This window comes from Electrona antarctica (assembly GCF_951216825.1).
Source record: "Electrona antarctica genome assembly, chromosome: 11".
Classification (NCBI taxonomy): Eukaryota; Metazoa; Chordata; class Actinopteri; order Myctophiformes; family Myctophidae; genus Electrona; species Electrona antarctica.
In genome coordinates, this window is record NC_136792.1 from 37,718,380 (window position 1) to 37,744,759 (window position 26,380).

At 43.4% G+C, this 26,380-nt stretch overlaps 1 protein-coding gene across 1 annotated transcript in view; it reads right to left on the reverse strand.

Moving 5' to 3' along the window:
* slc8a2b (solute carrier family 8 member 2b) overlaps positions 1 to 23,124 on the reverse strand; it is a gene marked incomplete at its 3' end in the record, with an annotated part of 50,832 nt that extends 27,708 nt beyond the window's left edge. The window contains exons 1-8 of the mRNA XM_079513844.1: positions 22,957 to 23,124; positions 19,417 to 19,554; positions 18,480 to 18,707; positions 15,635 to 15,970; positions 11,182 to 11,307; positions 9,470 to 9,668; positions 6,953 to 7,083; positions 359 to 729 (exon numbers count right to left, since the gene is read on the reverse strand). Coding sequence (XP_079369970.1) covers positions 359 to 729; positions 6,953 to 7,083; positions 9,470 to 9,668; positions 11,182 to 11,307; positions 15,635 to 15,970; positions 18,480 to 18,707; positions 19,417 to 19,554; positions 22,957 to 23,094 — 1,667 coding nt within the window. The 5' untranslated portion in view covers positions 23,095 to 23,124. The remainder of the gene's footprint in view (positions 1 to 358; positions 730 to 6,952; positions 7,084 to 9,469; positions 9,669 to 11,181; positions 11,308 to 15,634; positions 15,971 to 18,479; positions 18,708 to 19,416; positions 19,555 to 22,956) is intronic.
* Positions 23,125 to 26,380: the final 3,256 nt, after the last annotated feature.

A 26,380-nucleotide genomic window follows, 5' to 3' on the forward strand; every position in this document is an offset into this window, starting at 1 on the left:
CGCACGCACGCACGCACGCACGCACGCGCGCACGCACGCACGCACACACGCACGCACGCACGCACGCACGCACGCACGCACGCACGCACGCACGCACGCACGCATGCACGCACGCACGCACGCTGACACACGCTGACACACGCACACACACACACAGGCCAGGGAGGAGGGCTTGTACATTACAGTAGTACACACATACACACACAGCACCACTCAGTTCAGACGGGTCTGATTTTAGTATATGATTGTACAATGACAAACAAGGAGATGACGGTCATGACATTCAGTCAACACGTTTTTCTGTTTGTAATACATTGATACATTAGTATACGTTGAAATCAAATGTTTTTCTACTCACGTGGTTTGGTCATTGGTGAACTCCAGCTCTCCCCGCACATCCTCATAGTCCTCCCCACCCTTGGCTGTGCCCGCCTCGGAGTGGTACGGCAGGATGACTGTGCCGCGCGCGCCTGAGTTGCGCACCACCGTCACGTCCATGGTGCCCACGCTCTCGCTCACGCGGAAAGTGCTGGCTCCGAATGTGAAGATACCCGCGTGGTCATCGTCCAAGATGGTCACCGTGGCGACCAGGGGCTCGACCAGGCGACCCTTGGGTCCATCACCGTCGTCGCTCTCGAACATGCCCTCGGCGTCGCCCACGCGCAGGTTCAGCAGGCGCACAAAGAAATGCTCGTCCTCCTCAAAGATATCGTCGTCGATGATGCCCACCTGGACGTAGAGAAGAGGTGGAGGAATGGAGATATAAGACAGTGTTATGGCAGGAATGATGTTCATATTCAATTGCAAATTGAAAACCCTGCTGGTAACATCTCTTGTTCGACCCAAAAGATTACGATCTGTCCACTGGTCATTCTTCTCACCAAGTGTCATCGATTTTTGATTTTGTCCTTTTATTTTGTGTGACTTTGATATTTGATATTTCTTTGAGACAGCCTACTGATCGACCTCTCTAAGTTTCATGAAAATATTTCCCCATCCATTCTCAAGTGATGTTGCTAACACGCACGCACGCACGCACGCACGCACGCACGCACGCACGCACGCACGCACGCACGCACGCACGCACGCACGCACCCACGCACACACGCACACACACACACACACACACACACACACACACACACACACACACACACACACACACACACACACACACACAAACACACACACACACACACACACGCGCGCGCACACACACACACACACACACACACACACACACACACACACACAATGCACGAGCACGCTTGTGTTTGCATTTTATGTATGAAAATGTGCATGTGCTCGCTTTGAAGGATGTTGCGCGTGCGTGCGCGCGTGTGTGTGTGTGTGATTGTGTGTGTGTGTGTGTGTGGATGGATGTGAACAGACTGGAGCTGACACTAGTGTGAGACCAGGCACAGAGCAGAGCCAATCGCCAGTCATCTCCCTTGGCAGACTTAACCAGAGGCTACCGTTACACTTGTCATTTCAAATGGAGTTTCTTTACAACTGGCTGTGGCACAGTGATAGGTATGGGCTCTCCCAACTGGCTGTGGCACAGTGATAGGTATGGGCTCTCCCAACTCCGTACAGAACACAGTGATAGGTATGGGCTCTCCCAACTCCGTACAGAACACAGTGATAGGTATGGGCTCTCCCAACTCCGTACAGAATTCGTAAGTTGACGAGCAACAGACCACATCCTGAATACAAGTATGAATATATAGCTGCCTCTGTGTCAGTAAATTTGATTTGTTACAGTACAGTATTTATTTACTTGCAAAAGTGTATTGCACGATGTAAATGATATGCTACTACCCTCTGTGTACACTTTCAACATACTTTCAACTATATACTGTATACTGTACTGTCTCGTAGTGGTGGTATGGTGAGGACCCAAATGCAGGGCATTCCTACCTAGAGTATCTGTGAAATTGGCACCGTGCCATGTTCCAAGAGATATTTTCACCACCTACATGAGTTTGTGCCCCTTTTGTGGCTTGAGTTTTAACTTGAATATGGGGGCAAGATACTGTTCCCATTAAAGTTGTCTGTCTGCAATATATAGGCCTACAGAAGGTTTTGGAAACAAAAGTGGAAATGATCCTCATTAAACACAAGTTTTTCTGCTACTCATAAATAGCACAATGTATCCAGGCATATAGTCAACATGAACAGCAGCACTCCCCAGCTAATGCCAAACACTAAAACATTAAAATTCAGTTCAGGGCCTGACTGTCTGCCTAACACCTACACTATACAACTTGAAGCTTCATTTGTATTATAAAGTGTAGTTGTACTTGACTTGTTATTTTTATGCCTGTGTGTAAGTCTGGCAGACATGGAGAGGAGACTGAAGGGGATAGGGAAATGCAGCCTGCATCAAAATGCGTACACTTGCACTTGATTTATGTAAATTAAAGTGTTTCAAAACCAATACAGACATACGTTCAGCATCCCTTGGCTTGCATCAGTTCCATGGGAGTAAACTCCATTTACAGAACACAGCCTTGGAATAAAAAATTGTGGCATAAAATATTTCTGCAAAACAAAATAGTTTTGCAGAAATATTTTATGCCACAAATAACTCATTTAATGAGTTATTCATTATTACATGACATTGAAGTTGAAGGTTTGAAAACATTTTATAGAAGCAGGTGAAAGCAAAGAATAGCAAAGAAGAAATAAATGAAATGAAATGAAATGAAATGAAATGAAATGAAATGAAATGAAATAAAATAAAATCTAGAAAAAGTGCCCGGGGCACAGGTCTCCACCAGGATAATAGCGTGTAAGTTTAGCAAAAATTGGCCTCATGGTGGCGCTATAACAGGCAGATGTGGAAAATGCAGGGCAAAGTTTTTTTCCTTGGCTCTATGTGTGTGCATACAAAGTTGTCCACAGATCGGTGCAGGTATAGGTGAAAACATGAATTGGACCATGAGGCTGATGTGGGTTTTTAACACAATTTTGCAGAAGCAGCGAGTGCATAATCCGGCAACGGCATGAGACGGGGGATTATGTCACTCCACTGCCACTGCATCTCGTGGCCGCTGATTCATGCCATATTCATGCAGGTTCATATATGTGCACATATGTGGATATATGCACATACAGTATATAGGTCTCTATATAGCTTATGCAGCATATATGCAGACGGCCAATTTCGAATAATATGTCACATATATGTTGGACAACTATTATGTTTAATATTTAATTTAATTTCCATGTGGGGGGTGCGCCAGCTAGGTCAGGAGGTAAGGTAAGTTTCGGGAAGAATGCTCTAGAGTCTCAAAATTCATTTAATAATAATAATAATTTTGCAATGCTAAGTTCAAGGACACTGACACCCAACATGTTGACTTTTTTTTAATAAGAATTACAATAGAAGACCAGTGCTAATTTAGCCTTCCTTTTATGCTATTGGACATATATATGTCTGCTTGCATTCTTGCAGAATAATTTACCATTGTTATATGTGTAACATAGGGCTTGGTAATAACAGCAAAAATAGCGAACTACAGGCTCACAAAACTATGTGACGCATTGTGAGCTTGTAGTATAAAGTATAACATAGGACTTAATTGAATAAAACCAGGAAAAGACAGGAGTTATGCCTTATCAAATAAATATTGCCCAGTCCTAGTGTAGCATGTTCCGTACTGTTCTGTGAATAACAGTCAGCAGATCAAATTTGGTGATAAGCATATTGTGATTGGATTTTTATTTTTTGTAAATAAATAATCAGATTTTTCTGGGTGTGACCAGATTATGCACACAAAGTAAAGAAAACAATCAATATAAGCGAACATTTTGATGGAGGTGGCTTAAAACACATTCTAGGTGAGGGCATATATGAAAAAAAGGCACCTTACCCTAAAAAAATTGCAACAGAAGGTTTCTCAACTGTTTTGTGTAGTATTAGGTGTCCTTAATAACATACTAAAAGTTTACCAAAGTTTGACCATGCGAAAGGTGTTATTTTAGCATAATATGCATAATATGCCCATAACATCCTATATAAGGCAAAAAAGTCCAAATTTCATCATTCTTTAAGTAGCATGTGACATATGAAACTAGGGTGATTTCATGATGCTGAATCCATTCCAAGCATTAGTTTTGCAAAAAAACACTCATTGGGCTAAAAACGGCCAATGCCGTCATCACAAATTGATGATGCCAGCACATTTGGGCAAGTGGGCATGGCCGTTTTAAGCCCAATGAGTGTTTTTTTGCAAAACTAATGCTTGGAATGGATTCAGAATCATGCAAACACCCTAGTTTCATATGTCACATGTTACTTAAAGAATGATGAAATTTGGACTTTTTTGCCTTATATAGGATGTTATGGGCATATTATGCATATTATGCTAAAATAACACCTTTCGCATGGTCAAACTTTGGTAAACTTTTAGTATGTTATTAAGGACACCTAATACTACACAAAACAGTTGAGAAACCTTCTGTTGCAATTTTTTTAGGGTCAAACCATAATTGCACCTGTCTATTCTGCCTGACTGCAGACAAGAAGCCCCTGGATCAAGACAATCCAATAGTGTTTTCTAAATTAAGTGCAGTGCCTACGAGTGCCACAGGGATGACTATACAGCTGAACAGATGCTGTGAGCAAACTGTCGCAGGAGTGAGCAATTCCACTTAAATTGGTTTCTCTGCCTCTGTCTTGAGGCACGACGATCAATGAAACCCAATTGTATCCTTCTGAAATGAACAACGGTGACCCTTGGAATGGACTTGGTGAGCCTCGCTGTGTCTTTTCAGAGATCGTAGATGGGACCCATTTGTAGTCCATAGTCTCTGCATTAATGACCCATACTATTACTTACCAAGATGTTATGTAATCCTATTACCTACCTATTTATTTTGATCAAACAAACCTGAGGGGAATCTGAGAAGAGATCACACTCGGCTCACTCTAGCGTTCATTCGTCTCGGTATTCAGGTAGTAAAGCATAAATGCTAATTCGATTTGTTTATTGAGTCAGTCCTTTTTAATTATTTTAATAATAATAATTTAAAAAATATTGATAATTTAGTTCTAAAATGTCTCTTCAGATCCAATGTGACAAAACGTCTTGGAAAGAAATTAGTATTTTGATCAGGAATGAGTAATGTTTCATTTTACCATTCCCTTTGTCTCATTCACTGTTAACTATAAGCAAATGTTTATTAATGCTCCACAAATGAAGAATAGATTAAAATAAGAAAAGGATCAAGCATTAATTTAGCCATTTATAACTCATGTAACCAAATAGATCCGCATTTGTACGCTCATGATTAATATAACACTCGGGACTATACAGCTAGAAAAAACTGAAATCTCTTTTGATTTAAACTTAAAGTTTAATTAGTTCTAGCAGTAATGGCTTAGCAACAGTATTGCTGATCTCCTCCTTGCCTCATAATAACATCCACCTTACCCTTTCTCTGCTTGTCCTGCTGGGACGTTGTCTGTCTCCCTGTTTTATCTCTGCTCCTCTCTCTTCACTCACTCCCTCACTGTGATCTCCTCAGGCATCTTTCAAGACTTTAAAGGGGCTGTTGTTGTTCCTTCTGTTTTGTTCTTTTTGTTATACAGCACGAATGTGACTGCAGACTAAGCAGAAACGATGGCTCTGCTGATCTCTTGAACAAGTTTTGAGATATTCAAACAACAACTTTATATTCTGAGCATTACAAACCATGTGCAACCCAGACTTGGCACAAACAAGGGACTAAATTATCTTCGCTCCTATGCCACCAAAATGTGCAACGCCCTACCAACAGTCATTAAGACATGCGAATCCCTTGACTCCTTCAAAAACACTCTCAAAGGGCACTTATACGGACAGCTGCAATTCGAAACTGGCCCCCGTAAAGTTTGAATCCTCCACCCACCCCTTTTCCCCCTCACTGTATATGTTTTTGTTTCCCTGTTTTTGGCTATATAGAAATGTATATTTGTACGTCTCTAAATGTTATGATGAATTGAAAATGGTGGACCCTATTGTAAACAAGTGAAATGCTTTATGCCTTTATGGTGTCGTCCACAGTTAACAGTTTTAACAGTCATAAGGAATCCAACCAGCAACTGCTTCTGGCGTAATGTTCCGTCTGATAAGCTTTATTATTGATATCAAACCGGATCGCTGATTTCTTTTTTTTAATTATTATTTTGGCTTGGCCTTTCCTTCTTTAGCGATCCTAGACCGGATTGCGCAACCACGCTGCCGTCCACCTCCCATTATACAGGCTGACTAAAAAGCTGAATAACTTGAAATCTACAGAGCTCTCCATGGTTTGGATAAAATGCGCGATGTTCGGTTTTAGCTCGCTAGCATTGGCGCTATTTATTTAGCATTACAGATGGACGCTCCAGACAGGATGCCAGTCCAACGTGTGCTACATTGAAATCGGCTCGGCAGTCTGCGGTTGGCTCTGCGTCCAGCAGGAGGCAGTATATGGGTTAATAAATACTTCAATCAATCAATCAATCAATCAATCAATCAATCAATCAATCAATCAATCAATCAAACCTTAAAGTAATCCACCTGTGCACGGCCCTGAAACAGAAATCCTATCAGCTTCTCTTTCCAATATATCAACCACTGAGGCAAATTACTTTGCCTGATACGTGATATTATACAATTCTAATATGCAATTCAAAATGATCTTTTTTCCGGACCTAGAAGTGACAAAAATTCACAATATAGTTCAAGAATGTTCGGAATACCGTCCTTCACTCATCACAGCCTAGTCAGAAATGTTCCCAATCAGCTACAGAATATTCTCTCCACGTTGGCATATCTCCAGCAGACGTGAACAGAACATCACAAACTGCCTTGCTTAATCCTCCAAAATCTCTGGTGCTGCTCGTCTGCCCACGTTCCTCTCTCACTAACACATGACTTCTATATCTCCTCCATCTCCTCCTCCTCTCCTGCCTACTCACCTTGATCTCCTTACGTGTCTCTCCAGGTTTGAACACTAACGTTCCTTCAGCATACTCATAGTCGGAACCGTGGTTGGCTGAGCCATCCTCTGTCCTGTAGTCTACGTAGAAGGTGCTCTCTTCCAGGCCACCTTAAAGGGAATTGTAGAATTTGAATAAGAGCAACAATTTATTGTGAGACAAGTAAATGACACTATTGATATTTCTAATAAAATGTAAGTATTTGTTAAGAATACTTCAAACTTCTATGGACATGCCACAGATGAGAAGTTGACCTCCAGTCGTGGATCACTGGACTGAGTTGGGTTTTTGGGGATAGGGGAAAGTTCCTGCATGCTTGCTTATTGTTTTAGGATTTGTTGAAGAGAATGGGGTGATTGAGGGTCATATCAAGCAGACAAATATATAGAAATGGTAGGCTTCATAAACTGTGCTTGATATTGTGCACAGTTTGCTGTGCACGCTATACAGGATCCTACAGTATATGTACTATCCCTTGTCCCTTCCATATTGATAAACTGTCATTATAGTTGTATTAGACCTTTATGTATCAAGTCTAGCATAATGAGTCTAGATCAACATGTGAATATATTGCATAGTGGGGAATGGGGAATTCACTTGGCTGTATTCTATTCCCATTGATTCTTAAACAATTTAAACCATCTGATTCTTTTATTTTCTTTACACATCATGAAAGGGAGATGGCAGCACTTTTGAGAAGTCTTTTTTGAGGAACGAGCCTCCAAGTACTGTGTTAAGCTCCTTATTCTCTCTGTTCTGTAGCCGACCGTATATTCAAATTTTCTCTTTCACAGTGCCAATAAAAATATAATACACATACGCATATGGTGTTCAGCTGATCTATGATCAGGGGATCTGTGGTATGCTTAAACAGATTAAGATCTGGTTTTGGACGGGCAAAAGCCACTCTCGCCAAATGGGGATGTTTAAACGATAAGGACGTTGTGTGTGACTGTGGCAGTGTAATTAGAAGGGACAGCAATCTGTTCAGCTGTGGCTGAACCACATCTAGCCAACAAGTGTTGTAACTGACTGTCTTGTGGACACGACAAGAAAACAATAATAATTAGGGGATAGACATGTCCGTCATAGTAATTTATTTTGCCATTGACTTGAATGCCACTTGAGGTAATGGCCTGGTGGAGACAATTACAACAACAACTGGCATGAACATTAAACATAAGACATTTAAAAGTGTTCATTCATCCAATTTGTCCCTTTTTTCACCCAATTTAGTCATGCACACATTCACCAAAAGTGAATGAAGGGGAATCATCTTTAGACGAAATTGCAGTCATGGATCTCCGGGCAACCAGTGACTTCCAGGAAAGTCTGGATGGAAACCGAGGAAGTTCCGAGACTATGGAGAGACAGATGACCTCCAGGAAAGACTAGTGTGGGTGTATTAGGTTAACACTCGCAAGAGGGCACCAACTCAAGCTACAGAAAGTAATACAGATAGCCCCAGAGTCTGGGGGGGGGGGGGGGGGGGGGGGGGGGGTGACAGACTCAACCGCACAGACATAATGGTAATGGCCAGGAATTAATCACGCAGTGCAGACAATTGTCGCTACGCCGGTGCGCTTCACTGTTTTTTTTCGCCCGTTCAGCAGCCATTGCTTCTAAATTTTGGCGCTCTTGTAGCGATAATTGAGTCTTCTTTCATTTTCTCCCCGCCATTTGGTGGCCCCCAAAGTTGGTGCCCTGTGCTGCCGCACCTAAAGCCCTTCCATTAAGCTGGCACTGAGCCACTGAGGACACCAATCAAATGACTAAATGCAATTGTGTTTACTCTATTTGTACAAATTACATTTTAAAGTTAAACACAATGATTGAAAGAGATTTAAAAAAATGTTTATATGTTTATTTATTGACACTGTGGTGGAGCTATCATTTATTTGTGGGTCACCTGTCTCTTAGTGTTGTGTCAGTCATGAACGGACGGCTCAAATGAACCAGTTCTTTTTGGTGAACGACATGAACTACGTCACTTCCCGAAAGATCCGTTCAGTCCATTCAGTTGCAAATGCGATTTATTTTGGGATTGCCTGAAAAGAGATTGTTCACTGTTCCCTCATTGGACTGAGAGTTGGAGGACAGGCTCTCCCTCAGAAACAAAACAGGAACAACTTGAGGAGGTGTGTGGGTAGGGGGTGGGGGGGCAATATATTTCAAGGGGTAGCCTACTGTTGTCACGTGTTGCTCCGCTGTTGAGTGAACAAATTCGATTTCAGAGTGCTGAGCCGGTCTACGCATGCACTGCTGAGCTTTCTAGTATTGAATGAACGAGTGAACGAAATGAACAAATTGAACAAATGTTTTTATTGAACGGCTTATTATTTATTTTTGTATTTTGTTGCCGGCATGCACCGCTAATAATCGTTACGGTAAATAAAATACCCTCAAACTGAATTTGTCAACCTGTCCTCCTTTTTGGAGCCTTGTGCTGTCGGCCAACCATTACGCAGAATCATATTAAGATAGCAGTGGGTGTACCTTGACAGACGACGGCCAGGGTGAGGACACCACAGTTCTCCATGCACTGACTGTGGGCACTCTCGAAGGCAATGTGGCTGCACACCTCTATGTCATCATGTTCCTGTGGAGCCTCCTCATCTACCACTGCACTACGGCGGGCGTTGTCAGCCACATGCCTCTTCAGGACGTTACCGGCACCAATCATCATGCGGGTGGCCTGGAGGGAAGGAGGGTGAGACAGAAGAGGGATGGTTATGAGATAGACTTTGTTGAAATCCAGACGCCCGCAGTCATAGAGACACACACAGAACAAGTGTGTGAGCGTTTGTGCGTCTGTGTGCATAATGCATATGTGTGAACCAAATGTGAAAAAACATTCCTTCTTTTTTTTACCAGGCTACAAAGCAAAAGCTACATTTTGAATATGTAGAATCATGACGTTTAAGATTATCCCAAAATATACCACACAGTTACAAAATAGATGACATTTTGATTGACGGAGAGGCATTCTAACAGCACTCACGTCAAATCAACAGTTTCCCACTACAGTATACCATGAATTAGGCAGAGTCACCAGACCTGAATCGCCAGGAAATATTTTTTTAATGGTAGCGATTCAGGGCTGGAGCCAGGAGGACGGTAGCAAAGTTGGAAACCAGGGAAGCTAAATAATGTAGACCAGGTGCGCTCACACTTTTTTGACTTGAGAGCCACTTTCAAAATGCCCAGCTAAACGTGATCTACCCAACCAAAAAGTGTGTTATCCCATTGCTGAAAATCGTTTAAAAAAAATTACCTTTGGAATACGGACGCTGATGACACAAAATTGATTTTTTTACTTTGTAATGCTACCAACATTTGTGCGCAGCACTCTTGAAAACAAAAAATATATTGTATTGTGAGTTTGAGCTGACAAGCCCTTTTTGATGTCAATCAGTCAAGTCAAGTTGCCTTAATTCAAGTGGCATATGCCTTTTTTAAATAAATTATATATATTTTAAGGGCACCATGTGATCTACCTGCAGTCCTGCACAGCCTTTGTGATCTACTGGTAGAACACGATCTACCTTTTGGGCACCCCTGATGTAGACCCAGTCAAGTAAATGTGTACATACTATACAATACATACATAATATAATAACAAATAAGTTTGATAATGATTAATAGATAAGCCTAAATAATTTTGACCGATTAACCCTTTAAAAACCCTAGCACCGGAACATAGCAAGTTCACGATTTTGCATGTGACGTGCATGAGATAGACATGTTAGCCATTTCCTAAAACCAGATTTCACACCCACATGAAGGGAAACAGCCATAGACCTTCTATGGCTCATGGCTGTTTCATCATCATATAATATTCTGAAGACGTTTGGGTTGAGCATGCATGCCAGTTCCATTAAGTGTCACTAAAGCCAGACAACTTGAATGAGAAGAGAGTGGAGAGCAATTGTGGTTCGGCAAGAGACATAAATGACAGAATGAATGGAGGCTTAAACCAGGGTAAATTCTCCTATGAAGGCAGTTCAGTGCTTGGGCACAAGTTGGCTCCTACGGTATTATTAGTATGCAGTATGCATACATGCAGTACTGCAGTGTGCAGTTAGTATGAGTGGTATTCCCCACTTCCCCACTGCAGTACAGGCACATGCCTGTACTGCAGTCAGTGAAAGTCCATCTTGAGTATACTGTATGTGCACAGGTTTGTGTTCATGTGTGTTTATCTATACCTGTATGCGGTAAAAAGCTCTGCTCTTCTGTTGATGCAGCAGTGCGTAGTAGTTGGCTAGCTCCACCAGCTGGTCCAGCTCTTTATCCGGGTATTTATGTTTCAGTTCCTTCAGGATACGGATCACCTAGAGGGGTGAGGACAGTATGGTATGTTAGCAAAGTGCTTCTATTTATACGTTTTTGTACACGTGGCATTTTTTAATCTTCGAGTTGGAACCGATATTTTCCGAAAACTACTCAAAGTGTCGCGTGACATCACACACACACACACACACACACACACACACACACACACACACACACACACACACACACACACACACACACACACACACACACACACACACACACACACACACACACACACACACACACACACACACACACACACACACACACAGTTCCCCCCCTTCTGTGTGGCACAGAAGTGGAGGTCTTGAACTTGGGGTCATGTGATCAGTGACATCACGAAGATGTACTTTGCAAGCCAAAGAGTACATCTTTGTGATGTCACTGATCACATGACCCCAGGTTCTAGAACTACAGGTCTACGCTAAATAGAAGGGGGGGGGGGGGTTATTATTTCCACACTTTATATTCCAACACCTTTAAGGTATATTAATGACATTGTTCAATGTTGAAATTGAGTGATATGCCCCTTTAAGTGTACAGTAGGTTGACTTGAATATTTCATCGCTCACTTTTTTGAGGTAGCTAGTCAGGTATGCGGGTACTGAGGGCATTGAGGGCAAGGCTGCATTTACAATTTTGAATGTCAATCGCATTTTCAATTGCTTAACTCTGTCTTCTACCCGGAGCCAGTTTAGACTAGCAAAATGGGTTGGAAAGAGGTGGGTCATGGGCCCCAGGCCGAGAAGTAGTCGAATTAGTTTGTTTTGGGAGGTCTTAAAGGGCCACTTCACCCCTTTTGCAACCAGATCTTATTGTAATGATGTTTGGGAGTCAATAAACACTTTCCTGGGGTTCTTATGTGGGTAATTTGTGTTTTTAGATATTTCAGTATTTCAAAGTGTCCATGGGCTTCATGATGTCATGGACAGTGGACACTGGGCTCACTTCCTTCCTGGACTACAATCCCCATAATGCTTTGGTCCACTGCTCCTCCTTGTGGATAGGGGTAGGGCTGTCTTACTGAGACTAAAGCCACTTTCTTGAGACACCAGCCGTATATCCCTACAACACCTGCACTACCCGTCACATTACGCAGGTATGGATTACAATATTAAATCCAATCACTGTGCCAGATGCCATTGCCTTTAAGAGAAGACTATGTAATCCATTATCTTCTGTGCAATCTTATGCCCTCTGCCCATGAAAGATTTGTGGAGAATTAGGAGACAAGGAGACCTAGTCTGAATGATGTGTGTGTGAGTGGGGGGGGGGGGGGGGGGGAGGTGCGCGAGGGTGTGCGTGTGGTCATGGTGACATGGTGACAGGCTACAAGTCATTTTCAATCGTAGCCAGCAACATGAAGCTAAGAAGAGACGTGGCGTGACGTTCTACAAATCAAACTTGTGCTGCATGGCCTCTAGTTTTTTTCACTGTTCCAATGATGCAGTGAAGAATCAAACAATCTACTCCCCTTCTGTTTCTCCCTATAATTCCTGCTCTGTTCTGAAAAGCATACGATGCGATGGACGCCCAAATAAATATGCATTTGGCCACAGACATCTGAAAATGTTTTTTTTTTACCTCATACAAGATTTGTATTGTTAAAATGTACGTTTCAAAAATATTCCAAATGTCTCATATTTGTTAATTTGGGGCTATTCGGCAGGAGATTTCAGCATGCCTGAACTCATTCAAATTTATTTTAAGGAGTGGCCATGTTAACACACAAAAATAGGGTAGGCGACTATTAAAATTGACATCTTTGACATTTAATGAACTGGAAAGCATCCATGTACACTGAATCCATGTGACCATGCATGGAATTTTACGCCAAAGACAGTTGGCCAAATTAATCATCACGCTAAAATATGTATCTGAAAACATTATAGGGTAGAAATAAGCCACATATCAGTAAACTGCTACAGCTGGCCGACTGTCTGACTTGTAAACAAACACACATGCGTCCTAGTCGGTCCTAGTGCGTATAGCATAGCTACCGTCCCATTGCCTGAAGGGATGCGACGCTCTGATTGGTTCAGAAACTTCAGAGCGGTGTTTCAACTTGAAACCGTCTGAAACTTCAAAATAAAATGTCCACCATTTCCGTTTCACTACGCCTTTAAAAACAATTTGTCCCGACCTGACCCTTTGGTGTGATTTGGGCTTTAGTGGCAGACTATAGGGATCCATTTTCGTCACCGCTAAACCCCTTATCCTTAAACTACTTTGCCTTTTTTTACTATTTTGAAAAACATTTTTGAATATTTCAACTAGCCAATCTACATTGACACGTTGTGAGCTTGTAGACTGGCCATTTTAACTATTCAAAAATGTTTTGCAAAATAGCAAAAAAAAGGCAAAGAAGTTTAGGGATAAGGGGTTTAGCGGTGATGAAAATGGAGCCCTATATGTGACATGATTAGAGTGGAAGGACACAGTACAGTAGATCAGTCGGCCAACTGGAATCCGCTAGGTTCCTTACACTTTAGCACACGGCTTGCTGCACTCATTAACAGATATGCCTCTATGTGGTTGAAATAGGAGATGCTATGTGGGCGAGTAATTGACGTGTCTGGTGAGGCTGAGGTTCCCGCAGGGGTTTTGGGCCCGATTCAATCACCCATCTGCAGCAGGACATCTGATAACTCCCAGTGATGACAAACAAACACTCACCAAACCCCATTTACTTCCTCAACCTCCAAGCCTTCACTCTCATTTACATTTCACATTTAAATTTTAGGCACTTTGGTTTGAGTGCTGCCTGTGAAAACAGTTGGCACTGGAGAGGAAGTAATGCAGCACTTGCACTGTCCAAATATCAAAGTTCTTCTGGAAGACATATTGTATCTTTTTTTCTTTTACAACAGAAGCGATTCCAGCAGCAGAGAGAACAGTTAGATCACATTCTATGTGTTGGTGAATGCTCTGTATCAGAGCTCGTAGCAGGTCTGACAGTGCTCCTCACCAATGCCAAGTAGCCTTGGCGAAGGACCGAATGTGGATTTATTTCATTATTCTGCAGCCTATTAACTCGTCAGCTTTCATTTCTGCATCTCTTTCCTCATCCCTGCGTGTAATTTTGTTTCTGTCCTCTGCCACGTCTCCGGCCCCAGACTATCTCTTCTTCATCTCCCGTCTGTCACCTCTTCTGCCCTCCATTTCTTTTTGCTGTCATAACAAATCCTATTCACCTCTCAGCTTTCTGCTCAATAACTTACAGTACAAGACTGCATTTGCTCAGGGCATCTCACTGTAGTGAATGTGTGTACGTATGTGAGTGGCTATGCGTTCATATGTGTGTGTGTGTGTGCGTGCGTGCGTGCGTGCGTGCGTGCGTGCGCGTGTGGTGTGTCCTTAACTGATCCCTTCTAATTCTCCCCCAGTATTTAACCTGCAACACATTGATGCCCAGATACAGCAGATAGTGACTTTAGTCTAGAGTAAACTGTACAAAATAAGAAATATCATTGTAATCAGGTGTGTGTCAATTCTGCCAAGTAGGAGATAAAAGCCACTCATCAAACACTGGTTGTCAGAACAGCTGTCACCAGTTTGGAAATTATATGGTCTCAAATGGAATCACAACAGAGAAAATGGTTCCCTCTTTTTTGTTTTCACAACTCAGCTATTTAAAGTACTTCAATGGGGAAAGGACAATGTTGTCCTTTCATTCTTGCATTCAAAGCAAAGTACAGATAATCACTGTTGTGTTATAATTATCAACATGCATATTTCTCACCCACTGACAGAATCTGTGAATTATGTTTCTCTCCTCTCCATAGTGTTCAATTAGCACCTCTATAACTGTCACCTATGGGGGAGTCACCTGTTATATTGCTCTCCACTTTAACCTCACCATTACGTGTTTGTCATGGGTAACAGAGAATGACACAGCGTTGTGAAAAGGCTTTTCCGAGTTGTTGAGTGTTTCTCTCATGCCTCCATTTCTCCACTCTCCTCCCTCCATTTCTCTACTCTCCTCCTCTCACTGAAACTTAACCCCACTGACATGATTTGATATATTTTGCTCTCCAGTCAGCAGTAGTTTCAATAGCAGATATTTTTTCTCTCCATTATTAATTTAATACATCTGAATGTTGAAAGTGAAATACCAAAGCCATCAGTACACACACCTTCTTCAAATTCCTCTCCCACCTCGCTCCATCCCTCTCTCTCAAACCCCCTCCCCCTTCTCTCCTCCATCCACCCTCTGTCCCACTCTTCTTCTACATCATTTACACGCACGCACCCTTTCTCTCTCTCCTCCATCTGCCTCTCTCTCCTCATCCACACCTCTTTCTCTCCGTCCTCTCTCCTCACCTCTTTGCGGCTCTCATCTAGCTCCTTGGTGCTTTCTATGTTGACCATCGTGCTGGGAACAGCTCCTACGTTATTGCCCGCGGTCCCGTCGTGAGATTCCGTCCCACAGTTCTCAGAGGGCACGATGGTGCTCCCCCGCTTTCCGTCCATGATCATCTCCATGCCGCCGCCCTTTTGTGGCGTCAGGTCACCCTCCGTCTCCACAACGATGCCGTGGCGCTTGTCAGCGCGGTAGCGCTTGCCCATGTACTTGTAGAAGAGTAGGCGGCGGTCGGCGACCCAGGCCAGTATCACACACACTGGGAAGTACAGCAGGGTCACCAGAGCCTCCCACACCTACAGGAGAATGAATGGATAAAACACATGAAATGGAAACACCAATTAAATGGAGCTGAGTATATTGCTTGACTTCCAAGTTCCAATCCGCTTTCATTCACAGAAAGTCAAGTTGAGTGAACAGAGGGCTTCTGTATGCGCACTCCCTAGAGGCCATGGAAAAACATTTTCCCTGCATCCCTCCACATCTGCCGGTTATAGCGCCACCATGAGGCCGATTTCTGCAAAACACATTGTTTATGTTAGTCGCACAGATTTCATCCAAATCGCACGCAAATCGGTACACACGATCTCTGTAGCCATGTGATCAAAACGAGCCTGTTGGATTTCTAAGATTCTACACTGATTGGCTAAGATTGCCTTCCAAAGTTTTCAGGAGTAGCCCGTTGTGTACAAAATTCTGCTCATCCAGAATTCTATCCTATGAGTGATCTGGCTCTGCATTTCCTCAACAAAATGAAGAAAATTGTTGCAAAAATCAAACAAACAAAAGAACATGTTTATATTACTCCTAAAAATTTTGCCAAACATCACACACACACTCCTATCCTCCTGGTGGAGACCTGTGCCCAGAAGGGCACTTTTTCTAGTTGTTGTTGTTCAGCCTTGCAGAATCTAGTCCCAGGCTACTATCTCTGATCTCATGCACCACATTAACACTTTCTTTGGTACAGATGACTTTCTTTTGTCAGATGACTTTCTTCTTAGTTTTACAAGACTAAGTGCCTACAGTATGTAGGAGTGGGCGCAATGGCATCAGGCACATACGAAATTACAACTGACAGCTCATGAAATTTCCTGAGCTGCAGTGATTTTCTTCACCTGCATTATGTTTTGTTATTTCGGGGACTTGTGTGGCAATGTAGGAGGAAAGGCACAGCATACTGCAATTTCGGTGTCAATGAGGACCACAATTTGCACCATCTGCCACCCACCTGTTTGAACCAGATAAACTGGCATGCAGCAAGGAACACGCTTGTATCTTTTTCTATTTTTTGGCTCTTTCGTTGCCAGAGGTGCACTGGGAGATGTCTGTAATCACATATAACTAGAAAAAGTGCCCCTCTGGGCACAGGTATCGACCAGGAGGATAGGAGTGTGTGTGTGATGTTTGGCAAAATGTTTAGGAGCAATATAAACGTGTGTGTGTGTGTGTGTGTGTGTGTGTGTGTGTGTGTGTGTGTGTGTGTGTGTGTGTGTGTGTGTGTGTGTGTGTGTGTGTGTGTGTGTGTGTGTGTCGCGGCTTGGCCTGTTGTAGCGCCACCATGATTTGAAAACGGTCAAGTGGCATTTCTTCCAAAGCCTAGTGGGAATATGCATGCACAGTTTCACCACAATCGGACGCTGCGTTGAGTAGTTGTGGCGATTTGTACAAAACGGGTACAAAGCGGGCTACTCCTGAAAAGTTTAGAAGCCAATCGTAGCCAATGAGGGCGGATTATGAGAAATCAAACAAACCCGTCTTGATCACATGACTATGGAGAGCATGTGTACCGATTTGCGTGAAATTTGGATAAAATCTGAAGGAGTAATATTAGAAAATGTGTTTTAGATATGTCGGCCTCCTGGTGGCGCTATAAAGAGCAGATGTGAAAAACTCCACGCAAAGGTTTTTCCTTGGCCTCTAGGGAGTTGGCATACAAAGTTATCCACAGATCCGTGCAGTTAGAGGTAAAAACACTTTTCGGCCAGTTATAGCGCCAACATGAGGCTGAGTTGAAAATGTTCATGTGGCATTTCTTCATTTGCCGCATTTTGTTTGAAACTGAGCACTCCTGTGAACTTTGGAAGCCAATCTTAGCCAATCAGGATGGAGTCTGAGAAATCTGAAAGACCTGTTTCGTTGAATGGCTCTAGAGAGACTGTGTACCAATTTGCATGATGTTTGGACAAAATCTGTAGGTGTACTGTCCAAAAACTTGTTTTGCACAAAGCGGCCTCCTGGTGGCGCTATAACAGGCCGTTCTGGAAATCTTGGGGCAGAGGTTCATCGTTCGCATCCAGGGAGTGTGTGTGCAAAATTTGGCATCGACCGGGTTAACGGTGCCGGAGATTAGCTGTTCACAGACGGACGGACACACGGACGGACACACGGACGAACACATGGACGGACGGACGGACGGAGTGCAAAACATACTCTCTCCCCATGCCTTCGGCCTGGTGGAGACAATTGTTTGTTATCACTTTGATATCCCGGTAGCCCTCCTGAAAATTTGAAATGCATTCCAACCCACACCCCTTTCATAAAAGGCTTATTGGTCAGCTATATTGGATATTGTATTGGGCTAGAGATGCCGGGTGAGGAAGGATTCAAATTGTTTCCTTTTCTTTTCTTTTCTTTTCTTTTCCAGTTCTCAGCCAGTAGATTTGGACGGGCTGACAGGCTGTCCAACTGACTGACCAACTGAACGACCGACCGGCCAACTTCGCAATTCTTCAAGCCCCGCACCCACTCAACATGACTGGACATGACTTGCACATTGTGCAGTGCTGCCATGCTGTCTCTCACCTCCACCTCTCCTGGTGAAATGACGGCCAGGATAAGGTAGAGCCAGATGTAGGCGAAGATGCTCCAGAAGGCGGTGATGAAGAAGACGCGCAGGTGTTTGATCTTCCGGGACTCCCCTTCAGGGATCACCCACACGCAGATCCCGATGATCACAAACATGTTGAAGGCGGCACTGCCAACGATGGTTCCTGGGCCCAACTCACCGGCCTCGAAATTGTGTCCACACACCTGCAGGGATGTGTGGCGTGAGATGTGTGAGGGCCGTGTGTGTGTGTGTGTGTGTGTGTGTGTGTGTGTGTGTGTGTGTGTGTGTGTGTGTGTGTGTGTGGAGGGAAGGGTGGAATGTGACGATCAGAAAGACAGGTGACGGAGATAAGAACTAACAGATGTAATAAATCTCTGGGCTTGTGTAAACAACACATCAGGGAGACCAGGATGGAGAGATTGGAGAACCTGCTACAGAGTGAAGGATGACATTTATATAGTGACAGCAAGAGAGACAAATTAAACTTGATTGACGATTCATGTTTATTTATGTATTTATTTATTTTTACTGTCAGTGAGCATATATCACTGTCACTGACACTGTCATGTCTTGTCTGTGTAAAGCCATGCAGGAAATGACAAATTTGCTCAAATTGCATTATATTTGATAATCTTATCTGTGAAGATTATAAATATCCTAATGTCCGGTTAGAGACAGAATGTTCATTATGCTGCAAATATTACACTATACAGTATCATTTGGATTGATAAAAATAAGATGGAAGTTCTATAAGCTAGTGTGGTAAGCTCAAAACGTTGGTATTCTAAAAGAAATGAAGTATATTACGAGCCTGCATACATGTACGTAAAGATATGACACACACACACACACGCACACACACACACACGCGCGCGTGCGTGTGTGTGTGAGTGCGTAATTGCGTATGCATACCTCTATGACAGACAGCAGTATTTCTGGAGCGCTGGAGCCCAGGGCCATCAGCGTCAGATTGGACACTGTCTCGTTCCAGATTCGAACCGTTGCTACAGATGTCTCCCCATTAGGCATGGTAATAGTCACCTCCTTCTCCTGTGGGCGCACACACACGCACGCACGCACGCACGCACGCACGCACGCACGCACGCACGCACGCACGCACGCACGCACGCACGCACGCACGCACGCACGCACGCACGCACGCACGCACGCACGCACGCACGCACACACACACACACACACACACACACACACACACACACACACACACACACACACACACACACACACACACACACACACACACACACACACACACACACACACACAGTTCGATACTTTCATCACTGTTGGACGGAAATCTGTATTTCCAAAACCAAAACCTTTACTGTTCAGGAAATGGAAAGAATAAACTGTATTCCAAATGTGGTTATTATTTATTCACAAGCTACCGTTTATATTTTTTCTTGGTTAAATATTTATACAAACCCACGTACAGACGTAAGCACTTTCAACCATTTTGGAAAAATAGATGATCTACAAGTTCACAAACATACATAATACGGCAATGATTTCAAGGTTGACGGAGTCCTCCCTGGGGGGCCTGGGAGCAGGTATGGGTTCATTGCTTTACTCAAGGACACTTTGACAAGGATGGATGTACAGTATTGGCTACTGTTGGAGTCAAGCTCATGGCCTGCCCTTCCTGGGCAGTTTCTTTCTAAGCGATGAGATGCTCCATTTAGATCTAGATAGAGATAGATTACGGTCTCTATATACACAGTATATATATATTCATCACATTAAGCTGTTCATTTTGTGCTCTATATTGCAATTGTCTTCCATTTCAGCCATAAATCCTACTTCAGCCTTCTATAGTATAGAATCTCAACTCACACGCGTGCAGCCGTGCACGCACGTACGAATGCATGGAAGCACAAACACACGCACGCTCAACATACGTTATGTGGGCCTGGTGTTCTAGCTGTCACAGTGATGCATTGTCGGATATTTGATGAGGCATTAATTTGCATTGACCTTGAAGAGGATGGATGGATTGTCTTCGCCCCTCTTTCAAAACGTTGCTATTGTCTCTCTACATTCCTTCTTTCTTTTCACTGCTCTCTCTCTCTCTCTCTCTCTCTCTCATTTCACTCTTCCTCTCTAATAGAGGTGTTTCAATCCAAGTACATTTTGCCATCCCTATAGCGTATTATGATAGTGTGCTTTGCACTCAGTAGCCTCGCAGTCGCAGTGGCCAGACGCAAATCTGCCAGTGGCACAAAAAAAGATTGTCCTTCGCTGGACAGTGTGATTTGAGTCTGGCCAAGAAGCCAGGCTATGCACTCAGTGCACAAGCATGCTCTGTGACAATATGTATCTTGGTGACATATCTGCATAATGATATTAGAGAGATGTGCACTGTATTTCCTACTGCATACATCATGCGTGATCATCACCAGTGGCGTGCACAGATAGACACTAGGGGGTGCTAGAGCACCCCCTGCCCTTTTGGCAATGTGCCCTTTTGAAAAAAAAAGGAAAAAAAAACTTTTTTTTTTCTTCTTTTTTTTTGATTTTTCAAAAATAGCAGACCTACAAGTTCATAGCGCGCCACTCGGTGGCGCGCTATGAGCTTGTAGATCTGCTATTTTTCAATAGCTAAAGCATAACATAATGCTAACACCAAAAGGGGTTCCCGCCCAAAATGGATTAAGGCAACCGGCCGGTTCCACGCGCTGCACAAGGTGCCCTTTTTTAACTTGAGCACCTGCCCCTCTAAATGTCTGTGCACGCCACTGATCATCACTCACCTGCCTGCCGCGCCATCTTCCCATCAACCTCCACAGTATAAAAACCCAGGTCTTCACTTTCCACACGCTGCCAGATCGTTTTCAGACTCCACGTTTGGTAACGCTTCTAGCTAGTTATTTCTACAGTTTTTGTGTGAATTACTCACCATGGCCACTCCAGGGCTACGTACTACAGTGTTCCTTTTTTGTTGTGTTTTTTGTTTTTGGACTTTGCCATCAACCTCAGCCTACCAACCATCTCCACCCCAGCTGACAACACCTACACCCATTCCTCTTTTGTTGAATAACTTTTCTTTTAGTGTCGTGTCTGCATTATGGTCTGCCAGTTTTGTTAAACGTGGCGCTGTATTCCATAAGCAATACATTAGCAATACATTGTTACATCTATTTATGAGTGTTCCTGACTGAAATATAATATATACATTATATAAATGTGTTCAGTCCCCTATGAACGCAAACGCAGACCCACCTATCCCCAGGGCCATTCCCTATTTCTTTCTCCGGCTCTCTGACAGAATACACCATGCAACCAAAAGCTTAACACGCTGCAATTCCATTTCCCCTGATGAGATGTATGCCATACTCTCTTCCTCTGTGTCTTTCTCCCTCTCTCCATATTTCTCCTTCCTATCACTGTGCTTGTCTCTCCATCTCACCTTCTGTCAGTCCCATTTCACTTTCTTTCCTTCCCCCAGAGTCTTCTCCTTCTTCTCGTCTTTAAAATCAATTGTCTCCGACACATAGGATAAATGGACCAAGATCGAAATCTATACTGTTCCCATTAAGGAGCCCAAATAGGCCTTGCTTTGCAATTCTCACTCAGACAATGATTGTACTCTGATTATAGCATGCATTGTGCCTCTCACACAATGGAGGCCTCAATTTGCTCTAACAACAGTAGACTTTGATAAATCATTCATTATTGGATCATAAACATGTATACTCGCATTGACTTTGCAATGGATTCCTGGGGGTATTGGCATCAGTTACTAGTCACCATTTTGCAAGAATGGTGTTTGGAGGAACATGCAGCAATGGGAATCAAAGGAAGTAATTCAAATTGACTTTTTATGGACTTTTGATATAAAAATCACACTTGTGTGAAGTGAGGGATGCTCTTATCATCATCATACATCATCATATACACATCATCACATTCCGGCCAGTCACTTTTGGCATCATCACTTTTCTGTCCTCAATTTGTTTGTCCTCTTTGTTTGCCAATCAAATCTATGCTATGGGGTACACACACAGACACACAAAGCTGGGCAAAAATGGAAATTTCCCATTGTTTTGGCATCTATTGTTAGGTATGCCCATATGAAGGCAACGGATATGCTCTAAAAGTGTGAAAAATGTATTCTTTAAATATTTAAAAAAGGATAAAACAAATATGTATGTGAAAAAAGAAAGAAAATAAAACTAGTTGAGGTAGCCTATACTTCTGTGGCCGAGACTGGCATCATGCATGCAACATGTGGCGCTTATTGGTCCAATGCTTTGCAAGATAATTTTTGGGAGTATATGAAATATTCCTCCATCCATCCATCCATCCATCCATCCATCCATCCATCCATCCATCCATCCATCCATCCATCCATCCATCCATCCATCCATCCCTCCCCACTCCACCCATCAATCTGTTCATCGGTTCGGAACCGCCCATTACTTTCCTGCTCACCTGTGAGGTGATGACCTCGATGGAGGCCATGAAGCGGTCAGCGATGATGGACACGCCCAGGAACATGTACATGAGTGAGGAGAAGTAGATCACTGCCCTGGCCACCTGCTCGCCCAGCCCCGGGTGGCCCGGCCACATGGGCAGCAGGATTCCCGGCCTACACCCCTCCGGTTCCTCACACTTCTTCTTCTTCACGGAGCCGGGTCCCAGCGAGGAGTTAACCATAAGCGAGTAGCTTATGGAGGAGGAGTAGGAGAAGGGAGGGAAGGAGGCGGGGAACGCAGATGGGGAGACCTCCACGGCAAAGTTGGGCGGTCCGTCGCCACGCTGGGACTCCGGGTGGCAAGGCGAAGGCAGGGAGAAGAGGAGGATGAAGAGGGTCAGGAGGAGGGAGGAGTGGAAGCAGGAGGAGGAGAGCAGAGACATTGTGGAGGAGCTGTGTCCGGGAGGCAGGAGGCGAGTTGTAGGAAGATGAAGGTCTGTGGGAGACGGGGCAGGGTCAACCTGCCAGGGGGTGGCAGGACTAGCTCACCTTGAAGGACGAAGAGAACAAGAGACAGACAGAAAGACAAAAAGAAAGATAAGACAACATTAGTTGTCTTATTTACCTCCTGACTAGTAAAAACCTGCTTTCTTCTGATGTACTTCCAAAAATTAAATAATTGCTTAGTGTTGTGTTGTTTCAGGAAACAGCAGCACACATTTTATGTCATTAATTTAAAATGTATTTATGTATATATCTATGGAAGACATTTGCTGAGTATGCAAGCTCTTTTTTCAGCAATGCTCACACCTGCTGCTCCTAACCCAGCACAGGCATATGTATAGCATAGCTATCTAATAAAACCACAACTTTGCATTCTTAGCCACTGAGCAGCTCCTGACAGTTAAAGGTGTAAATAACACACAGATGGTAATTTATAATAATACTGTAATTAACATAAATTGATATTATTATTACCGTGGCACTGTGGCAGTATCCTCAAACTCATTCACTTTCACCATTCACCTGATTTCTGTAGCAAGGTTGGATGTTTGAATTTCTAGGCTGGTCACAAGCTCGCAATATTTAGGATCACCGATCACAGGTAGAGCTCTCAATTTTACAATTACAAGTTAAGACATTTAGCAGAAGACTGTGACACTCAACCAAACCATCCTGGTAAATGATGAGTGACTTGAGTAAATGGTATAAAATCTAACCAACCAACAGGTAACCGTGGAACTGAACCTGGAATGCATGGTTGATACACTATCCTGTCAGCTATACTGCTGCGCATCACAAGGCAGCTTTTCAGCACGCAACACATTGAGTGTTGCGTGCTGAAAAGCTGATTTGTGATGCGCAGCAGCTGGACAAATTATTTATCTTCTGCTTCATCTGTATCATTTGCAGACCAGACCTCTAGATAAGTGGTTGTCTCAGGTCACCACTGTAAATAACCTTTTTCATCCAAGACGCCCCTGAATTACATTGTACTTTATAGAACCGAACGTTTGTCACATAACGGTACCTAAATATGTAAATCTTTCCCCCTAAGATACAGTATGTGTCACGAGGAACAATGGGGGAACAACAGCAGATCGATAAGCTCACAACGCGACACGGCACCGTAGGGTGACACGGCACCGTAGGGTGACACGGCACCGTAGGGTGACACGGTGTCACCTTAGGGTGACACGGCACCGTAGGGTGACACGGCACCGTAGGGTGACACGGTGTCACCGTAGGGTGACACGGCACCGTAGGGTGACACGGTGTCACCGTAGGGTGACACGGCACTGTAGGGTGACACGGTGTCACCGACACGGCACCGTAGGGTGACACGGTGTCACCGTAGGGTGACACGGCACGCACTTTGAGAACCCTGCTCTAGATCAAACTAGCTTTCATTCTAAATTAAAGGACCTATAACATAAAATTAAACTTTTTCAATTTCTTTTGTGTTTTTGGGGCTCCCATATGTGTTTTCTATCCACACAAATAACCAATTTTGAACAATCAGGCTTTCATATCATATGGGTGCTTTAATGGAAATTGCTCTCAGGAACAGCTCAACTGATTTTGGTCTCATTGTGATGTCATCAATGTCACCCTACTTTGTATAATTCCTCCTCTTCTTTAGTCTTCAGTTCCAAATTTGCATTTCCACTTTGTTTACAATGTCCACCATTGTTGATTTTCCAAGCTGGCATGGAATGGAAACAAGCCTGGTTTTATCTAGCATCAGTATTATAATGACTCAAATATTAAATAATCTGCATATCAGCACCCCCACCACCTCAGGACATTGTGGTACTGCAGCTAAAACGGCTTTCAAAGTCCAGAAAGAAATGACAAGGACTGGTTATATCAGAGTGGTGATTGAGGCTCAAACCATTAGAAATAACTTTGAGGGACATAGACAATATGATATTAAATATTAAAAGCAGTTTTAAAATGCATGTTATTTGCGCTTTAAACTTGATAGATTTCCAGTTATATTTTTCCTCATCTGCGTAGTTGCTTTTAGAACACATACAGTACTTACTCAAGGATAACGCTATAGTTGGCATTGAAACATTTTCTTTCAGTGGGGCTGGAGGAGCGCTGGCCCAAAAGAAATATGACTCATTATCAATGGAGTGCAACACTTGCATGCGGTACTTCCAGTCGTCACAATAGCTCTCGCCGAGTCCTTGGACTGTAAGTGGAGCCCTGCGTGGGCGCTCGTGAAAACAGTATTCATGAGTGTCAAGGGATGACGCATTTTAAACAGGAGGACATGGGCTTGCTATATTTCACTAACGTCAAATGTGAACAGGAGCAGAGACACAATGATAGAACAGAAATGCAGGCGGAGGGGAAGAAAAGAAGTATAGCGTGAACACGAGGAAGAGGCACTGACGTCATTTGGGGATGGCGTTTGGCACTACCCTAATTGTTTTAGGCACGTGTTTGTCTTTGTCTGCAACCATACATTCATTAACCACTTTCAACGTGGTGCCCCTATTTTGTGCATGTCATTATACAGGCGAAACATTTTCAAAAACTATCTATTACTAACTATTTATTTTTTGCATTTCAAAAACAGCAAAAATATAGCCTATTTACAAGCCCACTGCGTTGCATTGTGTGTGTGTGTGTGTGTGTGTGTGTGTGTGTGTGTGTGTGTGTGTGTGTGTGTGTGTGTGTGTGTGTGTGTGTGTGTGTGTGTGTGTGTGTGTGTGTGAGATCATTCTCTCCTAAATGAAGTGAAGTGCATACATAATATCTTAGCCAGGTCCTAGACTACCTGTGCTCCTTTTCCTTCTTCCTTCCCCTTTCTTTGTTTCTTTTCCAGGGATGGATGAATTGAGACTAATGTTCAGTGTCTAGCTGATAGCATCCGTCTGCTCAGTGAGATACACCCACTCTCACACAGCCTCTCTCTCTCTCTCTCTC